General features: G+C 42.1%; 1 protein-coding gene across 1 annotated transcript; it reads right to left on the bottom strand.

Annotated features, from left to right (window-relative positions):
* Positions 1 to 1,218: 1,218 nt before the first annotated feature.
* On the bottom strand, positions 1,219 to 21,626 carry LOC141441892 (NACHT and WD repeat domain-containing protein 2). Its single transcript, XM_074106785.1, has 16 exons — positions 21,535 to 21,626; positions 20,773 to 20,901; positions 20,226 to 20,331; positions 18,912 to 19,056; positions 16,837 to 17,042; positions 13,559 to 13,817; positions 12,294 to 12,475; positions 11,630 to 11,706; positions 11,332 to 11,539; positions 10,268 to 10,608; positions 9,734 to 9,851; positions 6,855 to 7,057; positions 6,165 to 6,301; positions 5,097 to 5,297; positions 2,922 to 3,056; positions 1,219 to 1,671 (listed from the first exon to the last, which is right to left on the bottom strand). Exons 1-16 carry the CDS (start codon positions 21,624 to 21,626, stop codon positions 1,433 to 1,435), a joined length of 2,778 nt encoding a protein of 925 aa, XP_073962886.1. The 3' UTR covers positions 1,219 to 1,432.
* Between the last annotated feature and the right edge of the window lie 1,840 nt (positions 21,627 to 23,466).

Here is a 23,466-nt window from a genome sequence, read left to right as displayed (position 1 = left end):
GAATAAGAGTTAGCGGCGCGGAGTAAGCGAGTTCATAGAACCACGAAAGCGTTTGCAGTCGAGCATTGATTTTTACTCGTATATGAACTTCCATTGCAAGCGAGGAAGCGGAGGAGACTCGGCTAGTTAAAATGGGTCCATTCTGTCATGATACTACTACATATGGTTTTGCCTGGACTGGGTATTCAGCGTTTTTGAGGCGTTTTCTTCCTCATTACTCGTTAAATTTTTATGAAAACTAAGACAATACCCGATGCTAAATCCAGCGTGATCAAACTTCTTGCGACGTGACCCGTTCTGCTAATAAACGTGGGATAGTAATGACGTTTAATCGAGCGCTTAACCGCTCCAATATTCACCCGGCTCCGCTCGGAACTTCCCTCCTCTTTCGTTCCGTAAACTCATCTGGCTGCCGACGGCAAATTTACCTAACTCTTTCTTAGTTGAAATGCACAATGAGGGCTATCGCGTATGAATTCGCCGCTAGAGGCGCTAGTGTAGCGAAGGTCTCCGAAATGACAAATTTCACTGTTTTTCGGGGAGATACGCGGCTTTATTTATAATTGAAATAATTTTGTGAATGTTTTGCAATACCTGAAATTAATTACGGCAAATATGCGTTACGGGGCAATGAATGTCTGTGTTTTGAGACAGTTTTTTCTTTCGGAAACCTTTGTCCTCCCTTTTCTCCGAACAAAACGGGACTATCTGATTCTGTGGCATACACGATATTTTTATGGTAGGTACGGTTTTAAGGTATTAAATATGATTTAAATATAAAATTTGTTTTCACGCCCGTAATAACAAACTAACCACTAATACTTCAGGCAGGACCTTTGTCTACAGTGGCGCCGACTGGTGAGCGAGAAAACGGTAGCCCTCATTCATTGTTTCAGTCCGGTTGGCTCAGCCCGTCACCTCCGTTTCCGCTCAGACGTAAACTCCAATTCATTAGAATCTGACAATCCTGTAGACACTTCCAGCCTACTATACACCGGCTGTAGTACTTTATGATGTGACTATTATTCGATTGTTTATCATAATTGCAACGGACATATATAATCAAGTGTACGATATTAAATATGTAGAAAATTGACAAATTCTATTGAATTGTACTTTAGTACATGTCCATCGTGTTTTATCGGAAAAAATCGTATTTATTGTACTGCACACATCGTACAACCGTACAATTTTTATTTTGACGTTTGAACTAAAAAAATTCAATATGAAAATGTCATTCATTTAATACAATAATTAATTGATTGACAATTCGGGTACCGTCGTATTACCATTGAGATGCGATTTTTCCCGATGGGAAACCATACATGCCCCATATGCATTATGGTACCCCTGTACCCCTATATCCCTTTTTAGTGGAAGGCGGCCATTACAAAACCGTAATAAACAACTGCAGAAGAGCCCGCAGTCTTGATCAGCAGTTCTCGGAGCCCCTGACGTCGAAGGTCCGGCCCTCGAGCGCCGGGTCCCCGTAGGGCCGCGCGTCGTACTCGGCGTCCCGGCCCTGGGTCACGGCCTCCACCGGGGGCCCGTGCAGCTTCACGCAGAGGATCTCTTTGAAGTTCTCGAGGGCCAGCGCGAGGACGGAGCCCCCTAATAACACCTCGCAGGAGGTTATTCGCTCTGGAGGCGTGTATACCGCTATTAGTTTTCCTGTGGATTAATAAAGCTGCAGTTATAATTTGCGCTAAGTTTTAAAGAAACATCTAAGCGCAGTCGCCATGCGATATATTGCAGTGGGCGAGGTACAGTCAAGAGTAAAAATATAACTTATTCAAAGTTTTATGAATTAAATTCGGGTTTTGTTCCGCGTAGGTACCTTGATCTTAGAGCAGCTCGATATTTCGGCACAGTTGCATGCGCCATGATCACGAGACGAATGGAGAATTGCGGGTATGCTATATTTAACTCACTGTATAAACAAATAAACAAAAAAGGGGCGAGGGGGGAGGGGGAGAGTATATGGGAGGAGGGGAGTTGGGCCTCCGGATCTTCCACTCACCGTACGAAACACAGTAGTGAAACTACTATTTCACGGCGGTATTCTGTGGGAGTGTGGTATTGGTACTAAGTTACTAACCCGGTCGAGCCGGCCCATTCGTACCTACTGCAGCCAGCAAGTGGTTACAGTAAGGCTCTACCACATGTGAACGGTTTGAATAAATATTTATTTTTGCACTCGACTGTACTCAAATTTACATGTACGCATTTACATTTATCTGCCGTGTTGTATTGTTATGCTCTCTGTCTCTCTCTTTCTCTCTCTATAGCTTATGATGCGACACAACACAAGCCGTCACAACACACTGCATCAAATAAATATGAACGCAACCATATACTTAAAATGTACGAAACCGATACCGTTCTGATGCGTCACGACACAACACGACAGATAAATGTGAATTGGGCTTTACATTTCAATTAATTCGTTACACTAGGTAAGGTTAATAATAGCAGAACAGGCAATTTGTCATTATGTGTGTTTAAATATTTTTCATCACACTTGCTCGTAAACAGTGTCGTAACATGCACGCTACCTTGGTTGCAACCCCCCAAATAAAACCCTGAAACCAGCGTGGTCGGTAAATGAGTCATTGCGCGTACAAATACTGCTGCGTGCGCTGCTGCTCCGTGCGCGCAGGGCGGCGGGGAGCTGGCACTGCCAAGATCGCAGTCAGCGGTATCGGCAATTTTTGAAAAATATTAGTTTTTCTTTTAAAAATACACAATTTTACTCGCAAATATGATAAAAAACATTGTATGTCGCACGGGCGGTGCTAGAATTACGAAAATCGACTCATTAAAGCCCTGTCTTCGACATCGGGCTTCTAATAGACTCTCGTTGGTAATTCCTTATTTACCGCCCTTAAGACACAATGTACTAATTTCTGTCCGTCCCTCACCGGTGTGCAGGTCCCAGAGGCGCACGGAGAGGTCCCTGGCGGCGTCGTCGCTGGAGAGCAGCACGGCGCCCGCGCGCGCCAGCCGCAGCCGCGCCGGCGCCGCCGCGTGCCCGCGCAGCGTCAGCCGGCAGTTGCCTGCACCACCCCACCACATATTACCACACACTACCTTTTTACCATTCCGTAGTCAACGAGGAACCCTTATATTTTCGCCATGTCTGTCCGTCTGTCTGTCTGACTGTCCGTCCGCGGCTAAGCTCAGAGACCGTTAGTACTAGAAAGCTGTAATTTAGCATGAATATACAAATCACGCCGTCAGTCACGCCGACAGTGGTAAAATAAAAAAAATCTTTTTTTAGGGGTACCTATGCCTTACCCTATAGTGTGGGGTATCGTTAGATAAGTCTTTAAAAACCATTGGGGGGTTTCCAAGACGATTTTTCGATTAAGTGAAATGTTTGCGAAATATTCAACTTTAAAGTGCAAATTTTCATTAAAATCGAGCGTCCCCCCCTATAAAATCTAAACTGTTGGGCGGAAAAAAATGATAAAATACATGATGCTAGTACCTAAGTATATCAGATTTACAAGGAAAACTATAACGGTTAAGTTTGCTTGAGAATTATTAGTGGTTTAAGAGTAAATAGCAGCCTAAGGTATAAAATATACCTAAACTTGGAAAATTCCGTACCTACACAATACGAAATCCTTAGAAAAATATTACTTGATTTTTTCGTAATGGCTACGGAATCCTATCTTGGGCGTGTCCGACACGCTCTTTGCCGGTTTTTTAAAGTGCTTTACGCAATGCTTTACTTCCTCGGAAGGAAAGTTTGTGGTGCTCTCTCACTTTAGGGAGTAACCCACTCAAAACACATCGGCGTTTGTCCACTTTGTCGTTACAGAAGCGCCATGGGATCGTGGAAATTCAACTATGACGGTTCCCCGTCGTCCCAACCCTTTACGCTGGGGAACCGCCCCAACCACACACCACCTACAGTCACCACCACCAATATCTGACACAGCAAAGCGTGCATAAATATCTGATACGACTCTACCTCTAGGACCTGTCAGGGTAGGACATGTCAGATAATTTTTCATTTAATTATACAGGCTATTCCACGGCTATGCCACATGGAGGGAAAATATCTTAAATCTTGTAGATATTAGATAGAAAATTTTACTATACGAAAACTTTATTTTGATTTTAAAAACAATTTAAACTGTACTCATATTTTTTTGAATAATCCCCTGGCTGAACCGGGACTCGAGCCCGCCAAATGGTAAAAAAACACTGTTATTTTAATACTGAAAAAAACCGGATAACTCACGTCTTAAATCGAGTTTAGCTCGACTGTTTCGGGCTAATTCGTAGCCAAAGTCAAAGTCAAAGTTAAAATATCTTTATTCAATTTAAGCTATAACAAACACTTACTGATATGAATGTCAAAACGGTATTTGAATATTTTGTATATGTTTTATAAATTAAAACTACACAATTCCCGTTATCGAATAGGAAAGCAATTTTTAAGCTACCTTTACAAATAACAAAGTTACAAAGGTTTGAAATTCAAGATTAGACAGAGAAAGACATACTGGCATGTGACGTCACACGCCAGTACCGCCATACTTGCTGCATAGAGAAAAGCGTTTGAGAAAGAGACAGGTATATAGATTTTTCAAAAAATCACTATAAATCCAATTTTCAACCGATTTAAATTTTCTCTGTCTGTATTTTCATAATAATATTAAGATATGGCAAAATCAGGAGTTGTCAAATACCGTATTGTGAATGTGAATGTTATTAAATGATATCTCTACATCACAACTTCACAAGTATTTAACACAACTTAATTTTTAACAGCCCTTCCGCTGGGAACGATTTAAGACGGGTTTATTTCATTAAAGGGTCAAAGGGTCAATATCAGCATGCTTAGGAGAATGAAGAAATTACCTAAAAACCGTCACAACTCCTAACTTTTAGTTGATTTGTTTGTGGATACTGGGATTTAATGAGTAACTTTGGAGACGTTACCATGGCAACAAGGTACACTAAAAAGTTGTTTGACCCTAAATATAGCGACCGGTTGCCAAAAACAAAAAAAGTTGAAGTTGTGTTTTACGGTAGTTTCATAGATTGTGCATCGTTTGTCAACCAGCCAGTCAAGTACTCACCAGTGACCAGGTCCCAGACCAGGATCCTGGTGTCGGCCAGGCCGGAGACGACGCAGCCGTCGGCGGAGCTGATGGCGAGCGCGGCGGTGTCGCAGCCCGGCTTCCACTTCTTGAACAGCGTGCCTGACTGCAGGTCGTACACCACTATGAAGTTGGGGCTCGGCTCGTCCAGCTCGCGGGATACCACGCACACGTACGAACCTGGGAAAGAATTAACAAACAAAGAAAGAAGACATTTATTCACTACTTATACAGAAACAAAGGGAAACGAGGGGTTAGGCGTTTCATCTAATAGAGGAAGGTGGGCGCTAACGATGGGCCTCATGAGAAAGCTCAAAGTCACTCAGAGGGCTATGCTCGGGGTTTCTCTGCGGGACAGAATTAGAAATTATGATATCCGCAGTAGAACTAAGGTTACCGACATAATCCGAAAAATTGCGAAACTGAAGTAGCAGTGGGCGGGGCACATTGCTCGCAGGACTGATGGCCGATGGGGTCAGAAGGTCCTCGAACGGCGTCCGCGGACCGGGAGACGAGCTGTCGGTAGGCTTCCAATAACATGGAGCGACGACCTGGTTAAGATCGTGGGATCGCGGTGGATGCGAAAAGCACAAGACCGGCCAGAGTGGAGAGCCTTGGGGAAGCCTATTCCAGCAGTAGACGTCTTTCGGCTGACATGATGATGATGATGATGATGAATAGAGGAAGAAATGGACCCTTCAAATAAACAAATATTATGAGAACAGCACACCGGCCCTGTAGCCCTTGATCAAAGTTTTTTATTTATATAAGAGGGGGGGTGGGGAAACGAGCTAGGGGGTCACCATTATTACAGTAGAATATGTGGATCTGTACCCCTTTGGAAGTCCGAGAACCTGTTTAAGGGGGTCAGGTCAGGTTCTCGAAAAAGAAGTCGCAGAAAACGAGAAGAAAAACACACACATAATACACACATAAAATAGGTCTTGCTACATTTGTCATAGAATGCAATGTGCAGCACTCTTTGTGACTCGAACGGAACTCATCGGGTGTATCTTCATAGGTACTAGGACTCTATATCGATGTTACCTTCGTAGGTGATGGCAGCTTTGGAGGTGACGAAGTCGTGGTGCGGTATGCGGAGGTCGTAGAGCAGCTTGCGCGAGGTCAGCGACCACACCAGCAGCGGGAACGGCTTCTGCGTCTCGTCGCCGCACACCAGCACCCTGCGCACGTTTACATACGATACAGTTACACGGGGAAAAGCGCGGGGGCATTAAAGGGTGAGGGTAGGGTGAGGGGCAGGGCATTCAAGGGAGTGGGATGGGGTGAGGGAGCGCTGAGGGGGCGAGGGGGGAGACAATTTTATTTTTGGGTACTTATATGTTTATTTGTTTGTCGAAGTAAGTCAATTGAATTGTATCGTCTTTGAGTGGCCGAATTGGCTTAAAACTTGGTACGCATGTACGAATAGTGGAAAAGATGACAATGTGGGTTTATATTGTAAATTAATTTGTCACAAGCCTTTCGTTGACAGAAAATGTCACGAGCTAAATCTACTCACATCTGGGAACTGAAACCCAAGTCATTCCGAGACGAGATCTTAACCAACAGCTGTAAGATCTTCATTAATTTTGTAAGAATAATGGCCGTAAAACAAAAAAGTGTTTTTTATATTATTTATTAAAATACATATTCAGCCTTATTCAGCCTTCTTAGGGAAAAAAACTTTTCATGATAGGGTTTAGGGAGGAACAATACGATAGCCAGTATTCTCACCTTCCATCTCCAGACACCAGTAGCGAGTTGAGGAACCTGTCCTCCCCAGCCTTGAAGGTGGTCACGCAGTCTCCGGTCTCGATGTTCATCAGGTTGACGTACATTCGGTTCCGGGACAGCGCGACCAAGTGCTTGGCGTCGTGGAGGCCGTAGAACGGCATCTTTTGGTTCATCACACCCTTGAGAGATACCAGGAATTTGCCCTGAAATGAAGATGCTTCATGTCACAGGTTTGTAACTTTACGTCTTTTAAATAGGCACATATACAAATAAATTGGTCATATACAACACATCCTACTCTCTGGAAGGAAGGGACGTTGTATTAAGTAAATGATTTGATAAGATGAATATAAAAAAATACTAGCTTTTGCCCGCGTGGATTTTGGTTTTGGCGCGCTGTTCCCCCGGGGACTGTGCATTTTTCCGGGATAAAAAGTAGCCTATATCACTCTCTGGCCCATAAACTATCTCTGTGCCAAAAATCACGTCGATCCGTCGCTCCGTTTCGACGTGAAAGACGGACAAACATAACACACACACTTTCGCATTTATAATATTAAGTATGGATGTATATTTTCCAAGCCTAAACTCGAGGGAAGCAGAATCATTTAGCTTATCCTGGCTGGCACGGTCTTTAATACAAATCAATGAAGAAGTAACAAACAAAAATTCCCGTGAGAATTCCTGAAAATTATCAAAAACAACCATGCCAAATTTCAACGGCTTTTATTACGAGATTTTATCCCTATCCTGTGGAATTATAGGGATAAAATATAGTCTGTGTTATTTCAGATGTCCAGCTATCTGCATACCAAATTCCATTCAATTTTGTCAGCCATTTTAGCGCAAAGGATTAACAGACAGACACATACACATACAAACTTTCGCATTTATAATATTAGTAGGAAGTTGGATTAATGTCACACATAGGCTGTTCTGAACTATTAGATCGTAAATCAGTCATTTCTCCGTACTGTAACTGCGAGACTACATTTGAAATATTCCGGAATAATTTGAAGACACCTGTATAGTGGTAGCTATGACGACTTCGTACAGTCAGCAGCAGAAGTAGATGAGTAATTGTGGTTCTCAAAATGATCTACACACTCTCTTATATTACCTTGGCAGTTGAAACGTGAGGTCATTTTGTGCACAACTGCTCATCCACTTCTACTGCTGACTGTACAGTCAAGTTCATAAACTTGTGAGCAAAAATTTGAGCAAAAATATCTGAACACGCTTCTACGCCGTTAACAATAGAGTCGTGTTCAAATATTTTTAATAATCAATTTCCCTATGATTTCCTTGACAACAGTATGAGATGTCAACATGACACTAGAAGCACAAAGGTTCCACCCTGGGGCATGATTCAATTTGTTCGACTGTACATACTTTGATTAGGGCGTTGTGTACCTATGGCGATTGATATTCTTCATGTATGAATTCAAACTTTTTTTTTGTTAATGAACTAAAATAATTTCCTTGCTCACCCGCGACCTTACGATAGCTAAGCTTATGCAAAATATGCGTGTTCATGCAGTTCCTCCACCTCCACACTGTAAGAACACACACAAATCACAAACCCATCTATCACACCACCACACTACACTGACGCGTTTCGAACTCAAACAGAGCTCATCTTCAGAGTGACACAACCGTACACCATGCTACCAGTTGTTAGACTAAAGAACCACAACCACCGTTTTAACTTGTCACTGTAACTCCCCAAGTACCCACATACGTTTCATGAAACAAAACTACCCACAAATTATTAATAAATTTTTTAACCGTCCTTCAAAACTACCTTGATTTTTTATTTATTTACTGTCAAGGCATGTTTTATTAACTACCATTGCTGAAATTAGATCCAAGCCGTAGCAAGGGAGATGAAACTAAATTTACCTGCTCATTAATAATAGACCCCATATTGTTGTATCTAATTATTTCCATGCATTCTAAAACATCGAGACGAAACCCCTTGCCACAATAATGTAACACTTCATACGAATCAGAGTCCGATAAAGAATGATTTAGTTCCAACAAATGTTTGGCAAAATTCGACTTATCAGGATGCTCATTTCAGGATTTTTGATAAGTCGAATTTTGCCAAACATTTGTTGGAACTAAATCATTCTTTATCGGACTCCGATTCGTATGAAGTGTTACATTATTGTGGCAAGGGGTTTCGTCTCGATGTTTTAGAATGCATGGAAATAATTAGATACAACAATATGGGGTCTATTATTAATGAGCAGGTAAATTTAGTTTCATCTCCCTTGCTACGGCTTGGATCTAATTTCAGCAATGGTAGTTAATAAAACATGCCTTGACAGTAAATAAATAAAAAATCAAGGTAGTTTTGAAGGACGGTTAAAAAATTTATTAATAATTTGTGGGTAGTTTTGTTTCATGAAACGTATGTGGGTACTTGGGAGTTACAGTGACAAGTTAAAACGGTGGTTGTGGTTCTTTAGTCTAACAACTGGTAGCATGGTGTACGGTTGTGTCACTCTGAAGATGAGCTCTGTTTGAGTTCGAAACGCGTCAGTGTAGTGTGGTGGTGGTGATAGATGGGTTTGTGTGATTTGTGTGTGTTCTTACAGTGTGGAGGTGGAGGAACTGCATGAACACGCATATTTTGCATAAGCTTAGCTATCGTAAGGTCGCGGGTGAGCAAGGAAATTATTTTAGTTCATTGATATGGACCTCCGCAAAGTAACGCCTGATTCAATAAATTATTTTTTTTGTTTTTCTTCAGCAAAAAGCTTGATATTTTACAAAAGCTAAACTCCTCACCAAACCATTTGCGTGCAGGTATTTCACGACACGACACACTACACACACTATGACACATAGTTAAAGTTTTTTTTAATACAAACCTGGTTGAGGTCGTAAACCCTCAGTTCGCGGCGGCACAGCACCACGCAGCGGCACTCGTCAATCGGGACCAGGTTGATGGGCTGCGTGACTCCCGTTATCTTCCTGACCAGCTTGCATCTGGGTAAGAAAGTTTACACGTTCAGGGTAGCTAAGTAACAAAGGACCCGGTGCAAAATTAAAAGAAATTAGGCCCCAAAAAAATTATCATTATCTTCTCTCATTGGCGTTTTTAGCGCTTAAAGACGCCATTAGGTTTCTTTTTTTATCCATAGTTTGCAGGGTAGGGCCCGTATAGGCTCCCGACTCGTAAGGGCCACAGCATACGGCACCTCCTATACCTCCTATAGCTACACCACGGTACTCATTAATATTCCATTCTAGCCTAAAGAATTCTTAGTTACAATTGTGGGGCACATTGCTCGGAGAACTGATGGATGGATAGAAAGCAATGAAGAGTCATAGGTACTCATGCATCGTAGAATATCTCTTCGATAAACTAGGTAGCACTACAAAGGAGTAAAAAACAAACTTACTGCTCAACGTCCCAAACGCAGATCTCCTCACGTTCCGTCGACACCGTCGCTACAAATTTCCCTCTCGTATCGAACCTCACGATCAAATCATACGTCTTTGTGTCAAATCCTTCCACCATAGACACGTCCCTCTTCTCTCTACTCTCCACCACTTTCCAGAAATCTTCATTGGTTGGGTGGAAAGTAGGGATGGGGGGCTCCCAGATCTCTTCTACCCAGGAATGGACTATTTTGGACTTGATTTCGATGCCCTCTCTCTGCCGTTTCTCCATGGTCGTTCTGAGGAGGCCGTAAAATTGTCTGTGGTCGTAGTCTAGAGCGTAAGAATGGTTTTCGAAGACCTAAAAAAAAAGGATAATCTGTGAATTGAAGTCGTTGTGTGGGCTAAGAAATATTTATAAAGAACTTAAGCGGCAATTACACTGCGTCGTTCACCTAATCATCATCATCATCATCCCAGCCTATATTCGTCCCACTGCTGGGCACAGGCCTCCTCTCAGAACAAGAGGGCTTGGGCCATAGTTCCCACGCGGGCCCAGTGCGGATTGGGAACTTCACACGCACCATTGAATTGCTTCGCAGGTCGTTCACCTAATGCGGTCGCCGAATTTGTTTCAAACTACTTCGGCGAACGAACGTCGTATTTACATTAGTCTGTCCGTCTACTGCGGCGGCCATATTAAGGCGGTGGCAGCTGTCGCTAGCCGAATGCGGCTGAATCCTGACTCCTGAATCCAAACTAATATTATAAATGCGAAAGTGTGTATGTTTGTCCGTCTTTCACGTCAAAACGGAGCGACGGATCTACGTGATTTCTGGCGTAGAGATAGTTTATGAGCCAGAGAGTGACATAGGCTACTTGTTATCCCGGAAAAATGCGCAGATCCCGGATAACCGAATTCCACGCGGGCGAAGCCGCGGGCAAAAGCTGCTTGAATAATATTAAAAACTCCTTGATCCCTTCTAGAGTTAGGTATAATCGTTGCCTTTATTATTCAGAATGTTTGATCTGTAACTTTCTATAAAAATGGACAAGCGTTATGTTGACGATGTTATACTCGTACCTCTTTAAGTATCTCGATGTGTTCAGGCAGCGGATCCACGTGCACCAAAGCGATATCTTCTAGGAAATGCCCGCAATCCGTGGCAGCCAACTTGTCGTGCACCCAGGACAGGTCCGTGAAGTAAGGGCGTGTGGCGAACGACTCCGGGTCGTCCCGCGACAAGTGGTAGTGCTGGAAGGGTAGTTCGTCGAGCTTGCGGGTGTTGTAGCTGTTGGATAGGTTTAGATGTAAGTCGCTGGCCAAATACCTACCTCTACTGGGATTTTAGTTCGGTGAAGTTAAAAGGGCGAAGTCTTACCATTCTTCTGAGAATTTGTTCTCCTGCGATATAAGACGGCCAGCCATCATTGGATCGTTCTCAGTGAACCAAACTCCCTGGAAATAAACATATTGTAAGTAAATTGACTACTTGAAGCTGAAAACGTAATTTGACCGGAATTGGGGATAATAATTTCAAATTGGAATGCAAAATCATAAGTGCAAAATTGTGAATTCAAAACACGATTAAACTTCACTCAATCGAAAAAAATCCGAAAAACATGGATTTATTTTTACAAGTTTTGTTTTCACTTGTCCTGTTTGTTGGGCTAAATCTTGCAAGTTCATTTTGACCCAGTTTCAGTAGGTATGTAAGTTAAATAAAAATTGCTTCTTAATGTAGAGGCCAATAAAAAATTCGCGGGAAGATAGTTCAATAATGACAGTTCAAAATGGCGGCATAAAAAGTAAAAAATATTTTTTTATATGGCCATGCCGCGAACTTTTCAATCATCCCTCGTATCTTCACATGGGAGTAAGGATTCCCCTTTAATTACTGACATGCTACTCGATACTGCATTCGAATACTGACGGAGTTGATGAATGCGGCCGTTAAGGATAAGTCCTTATGGCGTCTTTTGGAGGAGGCCTATATCCAATGAAGGCCGTCTTTCGGCCGATAATGACGGTATCATGGTACCTACCTCGTAGTAGTCGACGAGCGTGTGTCGCACGGTGTCTTCGACGTCGGCGAGGTACCGGTCCCGCGCGGCGCCGGCCAGCGCGGCGTCCCTCCAGCGCGCGGCGCCGCGCGCGTCCCAGCGCAGCCAGGGCGCCAGCAGCGCCGCCAGCTGCGGCCAGAACAGCGACGCCGGCGCCCACGGCACTGCGAGATAGTAACGGGTCATTATAACATCGTAATTGGTTATTTCTCAAAAATGTCCGTAAAAGTTGTCATTATTCTTTACATATCAGAAGGTGAAGTGCATAGTTTATGGTCAGCCAAAAATTAAAAAGTTAAAAAGATTGCAGGCGCGTTAGCTCGACAATAATGAATTAGCGCGCCTGCAATCAGTCACATTTTTTTTAAAAAGGCCATGAATATGTTGGCACAAGTCGTATACAGCCAAGTTTAATGGCCAGTATCAGATATTTTGTTGGAACTCCGGACTTTTTCTATTGGGTCTAAAATAGCTTGTGGTGTTTTCGGTGGAAAAATACACCTGCAGTTTATTTTAAATGAAAAAAGGCGGGAAAGCATAAGAAAAATATTGGAATAAAATTGAATTTTACAATATATTTTGAGAAAAAGTTTATTCTATTTCAGAATTATTCACCATTTTTGAGAAAAGCTTTATATTAGTCTCGGCTGGAATAGCAATTGCTGGCTTCATATTAGTTAAACGGACTCGCAAGCTCGTCCGTTTAATACTCATACTCAGCCAGCAATTGCCTACTTCCAGGCCACGACAATAATCTACTATTATTTGAGCGTTTAAACCGCCTCAATTTTCGTAGTGACACATCACATTTTTGAAACGACCTGTACTTCAACTAGATAACCTGGAAACTAACAGAATTTACTACCAGTCAACAAAAATGTGCACACGTAAATCAAATAAAATAAATTTCTCAAGATTGCTGTAGAGCTCTATTGTGGTCTAGGCAAATGTGCTCTTAAGTTAATCCATTAGGCCAAATTCCAAAATAATCGAAAATGTCATGAAATTCTACAGCCCATTCATAAAAAAATGTGACCACGAAAATGACGCTCGAATAATGATCCTAAAGGTCTCTACCCACTACTAGTTTCATTGAGTACTATAGAACTCTATTTTAGAATTAATGGAACTAGTGGGAACACACCCCCACTGGTGACACCGTATCATGCCATGACTGTAATCGGAACGTGTCAGGAACGGAATGTCTTATTACATGACTGATGGACGAAAAGGAAAGTGACACTCACGGTAAGTCTCCTCGCTCCTAAACAACTGGTCATGAGCGAGCATGTCGAGTATCTCGGTGTCATCCAGCCCCCTCCGTGCGGCGGTCAGCAGACCCAGACAGGTCTTGACCCGGTGGGCGCCGAGCGCCGCCTCCGTCGTCACCAGGATCTGCGTCAGCTGGCCCTCCAGGTCCTCGCAGATGACCAGCTCCGGCGTCGTCTCCGGCTCCGTCTGTTCCGTGAAGGTTTCCGCTGACAGCGAGATTTGCCACGCGAGGATCTGTGGAAGTCGTCGAATGGGTTGGACATTTGTAGCACTTTGAAGGAAAACTGGGAAACTTGAATTGAAAAACTTATTAGGTAAAACAGCAAAAGGCAGATAAATATTTCTCAATATCTTTGTCACATCAGAAACGTAATAAAAAAAAACTTTTTCTGTTTTGCAATATTAACGATACTTTCAGCTGTGCCCATGAAATGTGGGTACCTTAGCGTATAGTACATTTCTGTAGAACTAATGGCGTTTTCAGATGCCCAAGGACAAGTGGATACCGAGCATATTGATCTACCTTTGCAGTGTTAAGGATTTTTTCAGTTGTGCCAATGAAATGTGGGTAATGGGTACCAGTGTCGTGGCGCTAACAAATTGACTCCCACCGAGTTGCCTGTTTTTTTTACGGGCCGATAGTCATGACAAGTTTTGAATGCTTTTGATAATTGTAATCTCTCTATTTGTTGATCCCTAATTGATTGCTCCTCTCGCCATTCAGTTTGACTGGCAGAGATCTCTTCCGGGATTAGTCGGCCCTTGTGCTTTGAACTTTTCTCTTTGTAAACTTTCTGAATTTCCTTTTTGTACGATAAAGAGTTTTGTTACTACTACCAACTATAAGTATGGCAAAGCATTAGTGCTTTCGCAGTTAGTTGCGAAGTGTCGCAGCTGATGTACTAATCTGCCAAAGGAAACTAGAAAATTGCGGAATTTTTCATACGGGAAAATTTCGGAAACTTCTCACGATTCTGTAGGGATTGAAACTTTCCGTTTCTTAAATAATAATAATAATATTTCTTGTCAAAAATTTTAGGAATTTCCGAGAACTTTTCCAACTTTTTGGAAACTTTCTGCAACTTGCACATCTGTACTTAATCTAAGGCTGATTCTAATAAAAGTGGCATGGCAGGCTAAAGTTAATTAAAAAATATATATATATGTTTTTTTACTTTTTTTGCATAAAAACAGCTTCTTGGTATTTCATTTGTTACAAATATGTTAAAGGGAACAAATTATTCCTAAAAACTTAAGAGTTATGGGTTCTTGAAATATTGATGAAGCAGACTAAAGTTAAATTAGACAGGCTAGTAGTGAAAAGTTACCAGGTTAAAGATAATTATATCAAAAATGAAAAGAAATGTATCATAAGTTTAAGAGGCTGTTTCACATCCATTGATTAGTGTGAACTGGCGGTTAGGTGTGATGCCGTCTCTATTTGTTTTGTTCGAATAGACGGAGACGGCATCACATTTAACCGTCGGTTAACGCTAATCAATGGATGGTGAAACAGCCCCTAAATGTAATTTCTTAAAAAATATGAGTCTCTTTGAGGCATATATAAGAAAATAAAATTATTTCAAAATTATACATATTTTATACAGGGTTATTTGTAATTTACTAGCATCCTTTTAACCCTAAACTCCTACCACTTAAACAAATGTTTTTTTGTTTTACGACTTTTTAAAATGGAGCCGTAAAACAAAAAACATTTGCTAAATCATGTATATTTTTAATTTTTCCTTCCTATTTTCTTCGCTGATATTGTTCTTTATGTTTCCTTTGGAACTCAGCATAGAGTTCTGGATTTCTTTTTATTTTTTCGTATCTTTTCTTTTCGTTCTCCCTTTTTCGTGCTAACCTCTCTTCTCTTGACTTTTGTTTAGTTTTTGGTTTCCCCATTACATGTCGGCCCTAAAATATTACGAACTAATTACAATACAATGCAATCAAATCAGTCCCTCCGATGAAATGAATGACATCAGATAGTAAAAACTGGCCAAATAAGAACGTACCTAGGCAAAATAACACGAAAAAATTTGTTTTAAACAAGTAACGACACCACTATTTTTATACGAATGATTTTTTACAAACTGTAAATTTTTTAATTATAAACAGGATCCCTATGATTGTTTTTTTTAATTTTCAAGCCAATAGTTTCACTTTTAGAGGGGGGAGGGGAACACACTCCAAAAAAAATTTGCAAAAGCTATATTTACGCAAAATTACAGCTATAGTACTAATGGATCTAGTGCGGAAAGATAAACAGACACAAAGTGAAATTATAAGTGTTTAGTTTAATAAAAAGCAATTCTCTACATTTACTTTGGTAGAACACTGTTAGTACTACTAAAAAAAAAGTCCATAAAGTTATTCTTAGAAATTATATGCAATTTTTAAATAAAATAATTTATAGTTCACTTTTTTCTGCCATGAGTCACTTTAGTCTGTGCTTCAGTTACAGATTAAAGTGACACAGATTAAAGTGAAAAGTGGATTCAAAAGACATTTACTCTAAAACCGTCAAAAATATGAATGTGCCACTCTTAATAACGTAAGTAAATACGTCATAATATCACATTAAAATAATTATCTAATAACGTCCCATATAAATAACATAAAATAATCGAGACAATGTAAAGTTAACATACCCGTTACAAAGTCCAGTTGGCCGCCTTCGATCACTAATCGCCACAAAACTATGACAGAAGGTCTCTAACCGTTCCGTACGGCGGTGAGCCAGATATTGGCCGAATGTTTACCGATGATTAAGGTATGTCTATCATTCTCCGTGTGTGAGTGAGACCCAACAATGCGAACACACAGACTACAGTGAAGAAATCGCTGGACAAACTTTGAGTCTGAATATTGATGTATAAAAATGATTTATTTAGGACCGTATTATTATTAAATGAATATCGTATTATTGTTTTTGCAATATATTATAAAATATAATTTGTGAAATAGTACACCAATAATTCACAGGCCTAAAACCGGGAGCATGTCCCTTTTGGACAAGACAGACTACAGTGAAAATCGGTACTTACATTTATTTATTTTTTAAAGTAATAAGGTTAAATAAATAAAATGGCCTGGCCTCGGTGTAAAAGGTCTATGTTTACATATGTCAATTTTTATTTTTTCTGAAAAACGTATATTTAATGTACTTTGTATTCAAAAACTCATTGGCAGAATATAATGCCACTTTTATTAGAATCACCTCTAAAGAAACGACATGGTATTGGTATACCTTAGCGTATAGCGGTATGGTGCACTTCTGCACAGCCTGCACGGCTTGTTCGGGCGGCGCGGCGCGCCGACTGGCTGTAGGCGGCGGCGCAGGCGGCAGCACGGCGCGGGCCTCCTCGGCGCCCACCGGCGGCGCGCGCACCACCCGCGGGCCCTCGTCGGACGACAGCACCGCCATTATAGCTGAGCTTGAAGGCTCGTCTTTTTCTGAAAGTGAGGTGTCAAATAAGCATCAAAATGAAAATGTTTATTCTGAAAGTAAGCGTAAAAGGGCGCTTTTATGTCTCTGTTTTCTGTAGTATTAGCGTTTTTGGAAAGATTATCACTCCCAAGAAAGAATATTTAAACATTTTTTAGGGTTGTCTCGCAGGGTATGGTATAACTCCAAAGTACCTGGCAATGAAGGAAGTGATTTGTAATATCAGTCTGAACATAAATATAGAGTTAAACATATAAAAATTGAGTTTTATAGTATGTCGAAATTGGGGTGAAATTTCATAAAGTTTCATACGTGATATTTTCCAAAGCGCTCAATAACTTAAATTCATAGTTGGGATAATTCTTGCCTGCGTTAGTATAGTCACCAGTACCAATTTCTCACACAATAAAGCGTGATTAAATATTTGATACGACTCTATTTCTAGAGCCGGTAGGACGTGACGTGTCAGATATTTTGCATGCTCCGATTTTTGCGGCAGATATTAAGTCGGTGACTGGACCATATATGAAAAAAACTTTCAACCTATACAAAGATCTAGCTGCCGCGGGTTTCGGCTCTATAGTTGTTATATCACTGGCCGTGGCCCGCGACTCCGAATCGCTATCTAGCGAGAACTATGCACTTTTTTTTTCGGGATAAAAACTATCCTATGTCCTACCCTGGGACTCTAACTATCTGTATACCGAATTTCATCTAAATCGGTTCAACGCTTTAGACGTGATGAAGTAACAAACAAACTAACAAATAGACTTACAAACTTTCGCATTTATAATATTCGTTTTTTTTTAGAGGGCAAAACGAGCATGTGGGTCACCTGATGGAAAGCAACCATCGCCGCCCATGAACACCTGTCAACACGAGAGGTATGACAGCGTTACCGGCCCTTTGAGAGACTGAAAGGCTCGTTTTTAAACACGGATTTTTTAAAAGATCCCTAAGTTTTACCGCTCCATAAACACTGTCTTAGGAAGCTAGTTCCATACCATAGTTGACGACCAGATGGCCTAGTGGTTAGAGAACCTGACTACAAAGCTTGAGGTCCCGGGTTCGATTCCCGTGTCGGGGCAGATATTAGTATGAAAAATACGAATGTTTGTTCTCGGGTCTTGGGTGTTTAATATGTATTTAAGTATGTATCTATATAATTATATCTATATAATTATATCTATCCGTTGCTTAGTACCCATAACACAAGCTTTGCTTAGCTTACTTTGGGACTAGGTCAATCAAGTCAAGTCAAGTCAAAAGTCAAAATATCTTTATTCAATTTAGGCTATAACAAGCACTTATGAATGTCAAGAAAAATCTACCACCGGTTCGGAAAAACCTCTGCTGAGAAGAATCCGGCAAGAAACTCAACGAGGTATATATATATTTTTTTTAAAACAGATTTACAATATTATTAAATGATATGTATACATCACAAGTATTTAACACAACTTTATTTTTTAACACAGTAGGTTCGCTATTTGAAGGGATCGCTAATGCGGATCGGAATTATTTCCAAATATCCCTGTCCATGATATAATCATTAACTTTATAATACGCCTTTGATATTAATGTCTTCTTGACAATAGATCTGAATTTTGTATCCGTTTCATTTGTAATATTTTTTGGAATTTTATTATAAAAACGTATGCAATTTCCCAGAAAAGACTTTTTGGTTTTAGCCAGTCTGTAAGATGGAACTTTAAGCTTCCCTGTGTTTCTAGTTGGTGTGAATTGTCCCGTCACAATTGGTGTGAATTGTCCCGTGATAATATATTTATTTTATTTATTTATTTAAACTTTAGGCGTGCGTCGCGGATAGAAGTAAACAATCAATTAGAGAATGAGTCACCCTCTGTGACGGTGACGAGCATCTTGACGTTGTGTGGCAGGCGCGAGGGCAGCCAGCGCGCGCCGCGCAGCGCGTCCGCGCCACCACGGCCAGCAGCGTGCTGCGGCAGCGCCCAGCGCCGCCAGCAGCTTCGGCAGCGCCGCCGACAGCGACGCCACGTCCTGCGATAAACAACCTGATACTAAGAGCGTTTACACCTGCTGAGCTGGCAACGTTGCATTTTTGTTCGTTTTTCTCGATGTTCGGTGCAATGCAATCGAACACCGCATCGCGTCGTCTTAACTAAAGGCGGTCCGCGAGGCCAGTGCATCTTTAACTAGCGAATCAGCCGGGTGCATTCGTATTATCTCTGTATCATTAGAATAAGTTGCGCCAATAAACAATTAAAAGTATAAAACTATTATTTATATTTATCAATAAACAAACAAGAACTTCGTAACCCCAACATAAATTGGTCCTTCGAGCCGGATATCTACGCACAAATAATGCAGAGCGCAATCCATAAAAATATCAAAATTGAATTAAAATTAAAAATGTGGTCTGATATAACTCTTCTTAATACGAGTATAATGAGTTAATGTGTCTACTCCAATAATTATTCGTGATAGTGATAGACTTTTATATTCTTTAAAAACGAAATAACGGTTTTGGTAAAGTGCGTTTTAGACGAGGCCTTATTGTCTAACGCACTTGCGGAATCACGATCGCTTTCAACATTTCTTTCTGTCACACGGTATGAGATTAGAAAGAGATGGTGAATGCAACCGCGAACGTTACCCATGAGTCAGTCATGAATTTAACAGAAGGTGTTCAGAAGCGCGCGCTTTGTTAACGTGCATTTTAATCCTGATGCATTGTGTCTTAAGGGCGGTAAATAAGGAATTACGAACGAGAGTCTATTAGAAGCCCGAAGTCGAAGACTGAGGGCTTTTATGAGTTGATGTTCGTAATTCTAGTACCGCCCGTGCGACATACAATGTTTTTCATCACATTTGCGAGTAAAATTGTATATTTGTAAAAGAAAAACTAATATTTTATCAAAAATTGCCGATACCGCTGATTTCACTCTTGTTTTGAAGCGCCCGCTTTGGTAATATGCGTTTAAGAGCTGGTGCAAATTATGTGCTTTGAAGCGCCCGCTTTGGTAACTAGCCTTTTCAACCTCGTTTACATTTAGATGTTTTAAAATAATTCTGAAACTTAAGTAGATACTCATAGGGTTAAATTTTCAACAGCAATAAGTAGGTAGGTGACTGATTCCCTGTTTCCAATAACGCACGATGTCAACTTCAACTTTTTGTAACGCACAATGTCGACAGAAGCTACTCACGTTTCGACCACGGTAGGGCGTCCCCGCATGAAGCACGTGGCATTGGTCCACGATAGACTTGAGCAGCTGGTGCGAGCTGCTCGACTGCGGCGTCAGACCCACGAATCTGAAAGATTACAGCTCTTGTAAGTGCGGTGATACAAATCTGCCGCGCGAGACCGGAATAAGAGTCTATTAGAGAAACTGATAAGGAGGTGGAGAAGCTGCATAGACATAGCTGGGTCAAAATTGTTGTCCCGAAAAAGTGATGGAGTAGACTTTTTTGTATGAGACATGGTGGCATTTTTAATTTTTCTCTAGTTAAATATTAGTTACACCGTAAAGGATAAACAATGGCACCAAATTTTTTTTATTTGTTAGAAGACAAATTATTTCGTGACAGAGTGGCCAGAAACAAGAAAACGAAAAGAATTTCGACCATAATTTCATAATGTCGCGGGTGAGCAAAGTGATTGTTTATATTATAGTTCTCTGGAACGGAATCATGTAAGATATGACAGCCTAAGCGATCACCTCTAATATCGTCGGGAAAGCTTCTTTGACTCACCTGATAATGACAGCCAGATCCTGTTGCCAGGTGGGCGCTAGCGTGGCAGCGCGGGCTACAAGTGTGGCCTTTCCACAACCAGCCCCGCCGATCAACGCCAGCGGAACCTGGCTGTCTCCTGTGATGTATCTGTAACAGGCGCGCAGATTCTCCTATAAAGTTTGCATACACAAAGCCGTCGCTTTCAAATGCTGGTACCGAAGAGATGGAGGATGAAGGAAAGTCTTCGATGCATTCCAAACAGTGCAGTCGCAGTGCATGAGGAGCAGGAAGCAAATGGACTATGAAGGGTTCATCATCATGTCAGCCGAAAGACGTCCATTGCTGGACATAGGCCTCCCCCAAGGCTCTCCACTCAGACCGGTCTTGTGCTTTCCGCGTCCACCGCGAACTTAACCAGGTCGTCTCTCCATCTCGTTGGAGGCCTACCGACAGCTCGTCTCCCGGTCCGCGGACACTATTCGAGAACCTTCTGACCCTATCGGCCATTAGTCCTGCGAGCAATGTGCCCCGCCCAATGCCACTTCTGTTTCGCAATTCTTCGGCGGTGTCGATGAAGAGTTATGAAGAAGGAATGATTTTACATTGCACTGATTGTAGACCCTGATCATACCTAGCATTTTTATTTGACTTCAAAAAGAAGGTTCCTAATCATTGTACTTTTTATATTTGTTATCTGAAAACTCCGTATTTATGACTTGATGAGATTTTTTTTTTGGAACTTAAATCTGTTAGTTTAGAGTAAACCCCCTGGCAACTTACGTTTTGAGCTCGTTGAGCGTAATTTCGCGGTTGGAGGTGCTCTGCGCTGACTTTTGGCAGAACGTGAGATGCTCGTTCAATTCGTCGAACATGCTGAAAGAAAAGATTACTTTTGTAATCTTCTGAATGAAGATAAGTTTGTACTGCCGTTGGCAGTCTTTTCAAACTGACCAGCGATTGTACTCTATCGCACTAAATGTATATGAAGCCAAAAATACTTATCTTGAAAAACCGACGATGGAAGCAAATTGTATTCCCGTGTTGAACTATAGATAGAAATGTGCGGGTAGTTTAAAGTAACGTTTGTTTATGGCACCACAGGCGGCGAGTGTTTGATATAGTTCGTTTGTACCTGGTGGGTATGCCGTGGCAGCCGGCGAGTGTTTGATATAGTTAGTTTGTACCTGGTGGGTATGCCGTGGCAGCCGGCGAGTGTTTGATATAGTTCGTTTGTACCTGGTGGGTATGCCGTGGCAGCCGGCGAGTGTTTGATATAGTTAGTTTGTACCTGGGGGTATGCCATGGCAGCCGGCGAGTGTTGATATAGTTAGTTTGTACCTGGTGGGTATGCCGTGGCAGCGGCGAGTGTTTGATATAGTTAGTTTGTACCTGGTGGGTATGCCGTGGCAGCGGCGAGTGTTTGAAATAGTTAGTTTGTACCTGGTGGGTATGCCGTGGCAGCCGGCGAGTGTTTGATATAGTTAGTTTGTACCTGGTGGGTATGCCGTGGCAGCCGGCGAGTGTTTGATATAGTTAGTTTGTACCTGTGGGTATGCCGTGGCAGCCGGCGAGTGTTTGATATAGTTAGTTTGTACCTGGTGGGTATGCCGTGGCAGCCGGCGAGTGTTTGATATAGTTAGTTTGTACCTGGTGGGTATGCCGTGGCAGCCGGCGAGTGTGATATAGTTAGTTTGTACCTGGTGGGTATGCCGTGCAGCCGGCGAGTGTTTGATATAGTTAGTTGTACCTGGTGGGTATGCCGTGGCAGCCGGCGAGTGTTGATATAGTTAGTTTGTACCTGGTGGGTATGCCGTGGCAGCCGGCGAGTGTTTGATAAGTTAGTTTGTACCTGGTGGGCATGCCGTGCAGCCGGCGAGTGTTTGATATAGTTAGTTTGTACCTGGTGGGTATGCCGTGGCAGCCGGCGAGTGTTTGATATAGTTAGTTTGTACCTGGTGGGTATGCCGTGGCAGCCGGCGAGTGTTTGATATAGTTAGTTTGTACCTGGTGGGTATGCCGTGGCAGCCGGCGAGTGTTTGATATAGTTAGTTTGTACCTGGTGGGTATGCCGTGGCAGCGGCGAGTGTTTGATATAGTTAGTTTGTACCTGGTGGGTATGCCGTGGCAGCCGGCGAGTGTTTGATATAGTTAGTTTGTACCTGGTGGGTATGCCGTGGCAGCCGGCGAGTGTTTGATATAGTTAGTTTGTACCTGGTGGGTATGCCGTGGCAGCCGGCGAGTGTTTGATATAGTTCGTTTGTACCTGGTGGGTATGCCGTGGCAGCCGGCGAGTGTTTGATATAGTTAGTTTGTACCTGGTGGGTATGCCGTGGCAGCCGGCGAGTGTTTGATATAGTTAGTTTGTACCTGGTGGTATGCCGTGGCAGCGGCGAGTGTTTGATTAGTTAGTTTGTACCTGGTGGGTATGCCGTGGCAGCCGGCGAGTGTTTGATATAGTTAGTTTGTACCTGGTGGGTATGCCGTGGCAGCCGGCGAGTGTTTGATATAGTTAGTTTGTACCTGGTGGGTATGCCGTGGCAGCGGCGAGTGTTTGAAATAGTTAGTTTGTACCTGGTGGGTATGCCGTGGCAGCCGGCGAGTGTTTGATATAGTTAGTTTGTACCTGGTGGGTATGCCGTGGCAGCCGGCGGGCGCGTCGCTCTCGCCCACGAGTGCGTCGAGCAGCGCGTCCAGCCGCTCGCCGAGCGCGGT

This window comes from Choristoneura fumiferana, chromosome 24 (assembly GCF_025370935.1).
Source record: "Choristoneura fumiferana chromosome 24, NRCan_CFum_1, whole genome shotgun sequence".
In the NCBI taxonomy this organism is placed as follows: domain Eukaryota; kingdom Metazoa; phylum Arthropoda; class Insecta; order Lepidoptera; family Tortricidae; genus Choristoneura; species Choristoneura fumiferana.
The sequence above is the reverse complement of the archived record's forward strand: the minus strand, read 5'-3'. Positions and strand labels throughout refer to the sequence as shown.

Excerpts from the sequence above, each read along its gene's own strand:
- LOC141441892 (XM_074106785.1), bottom strand. The coding sequence starts at position 21,626 with ATGTTCGACGAATTGAACGAGCATCTCACGTTCTGCCAAAAGTCAGCG. Across the intron at positions 20,332-20,772 it reads GATCTGGCTGTCATTATCAG|ATTCGTGGGTCTGACGCCGC; the intron begins GTGAGTCAAAGA and ends GTAATCTTTCAG. Across the intron at positions 3,057-5,096 it reads GGTCTGGGACCTGGTCACTG|GCAACTGCCGGCTGACGCTG; the intron begins GTGAGTACTTGA and ends GGGGTGGTGCAG.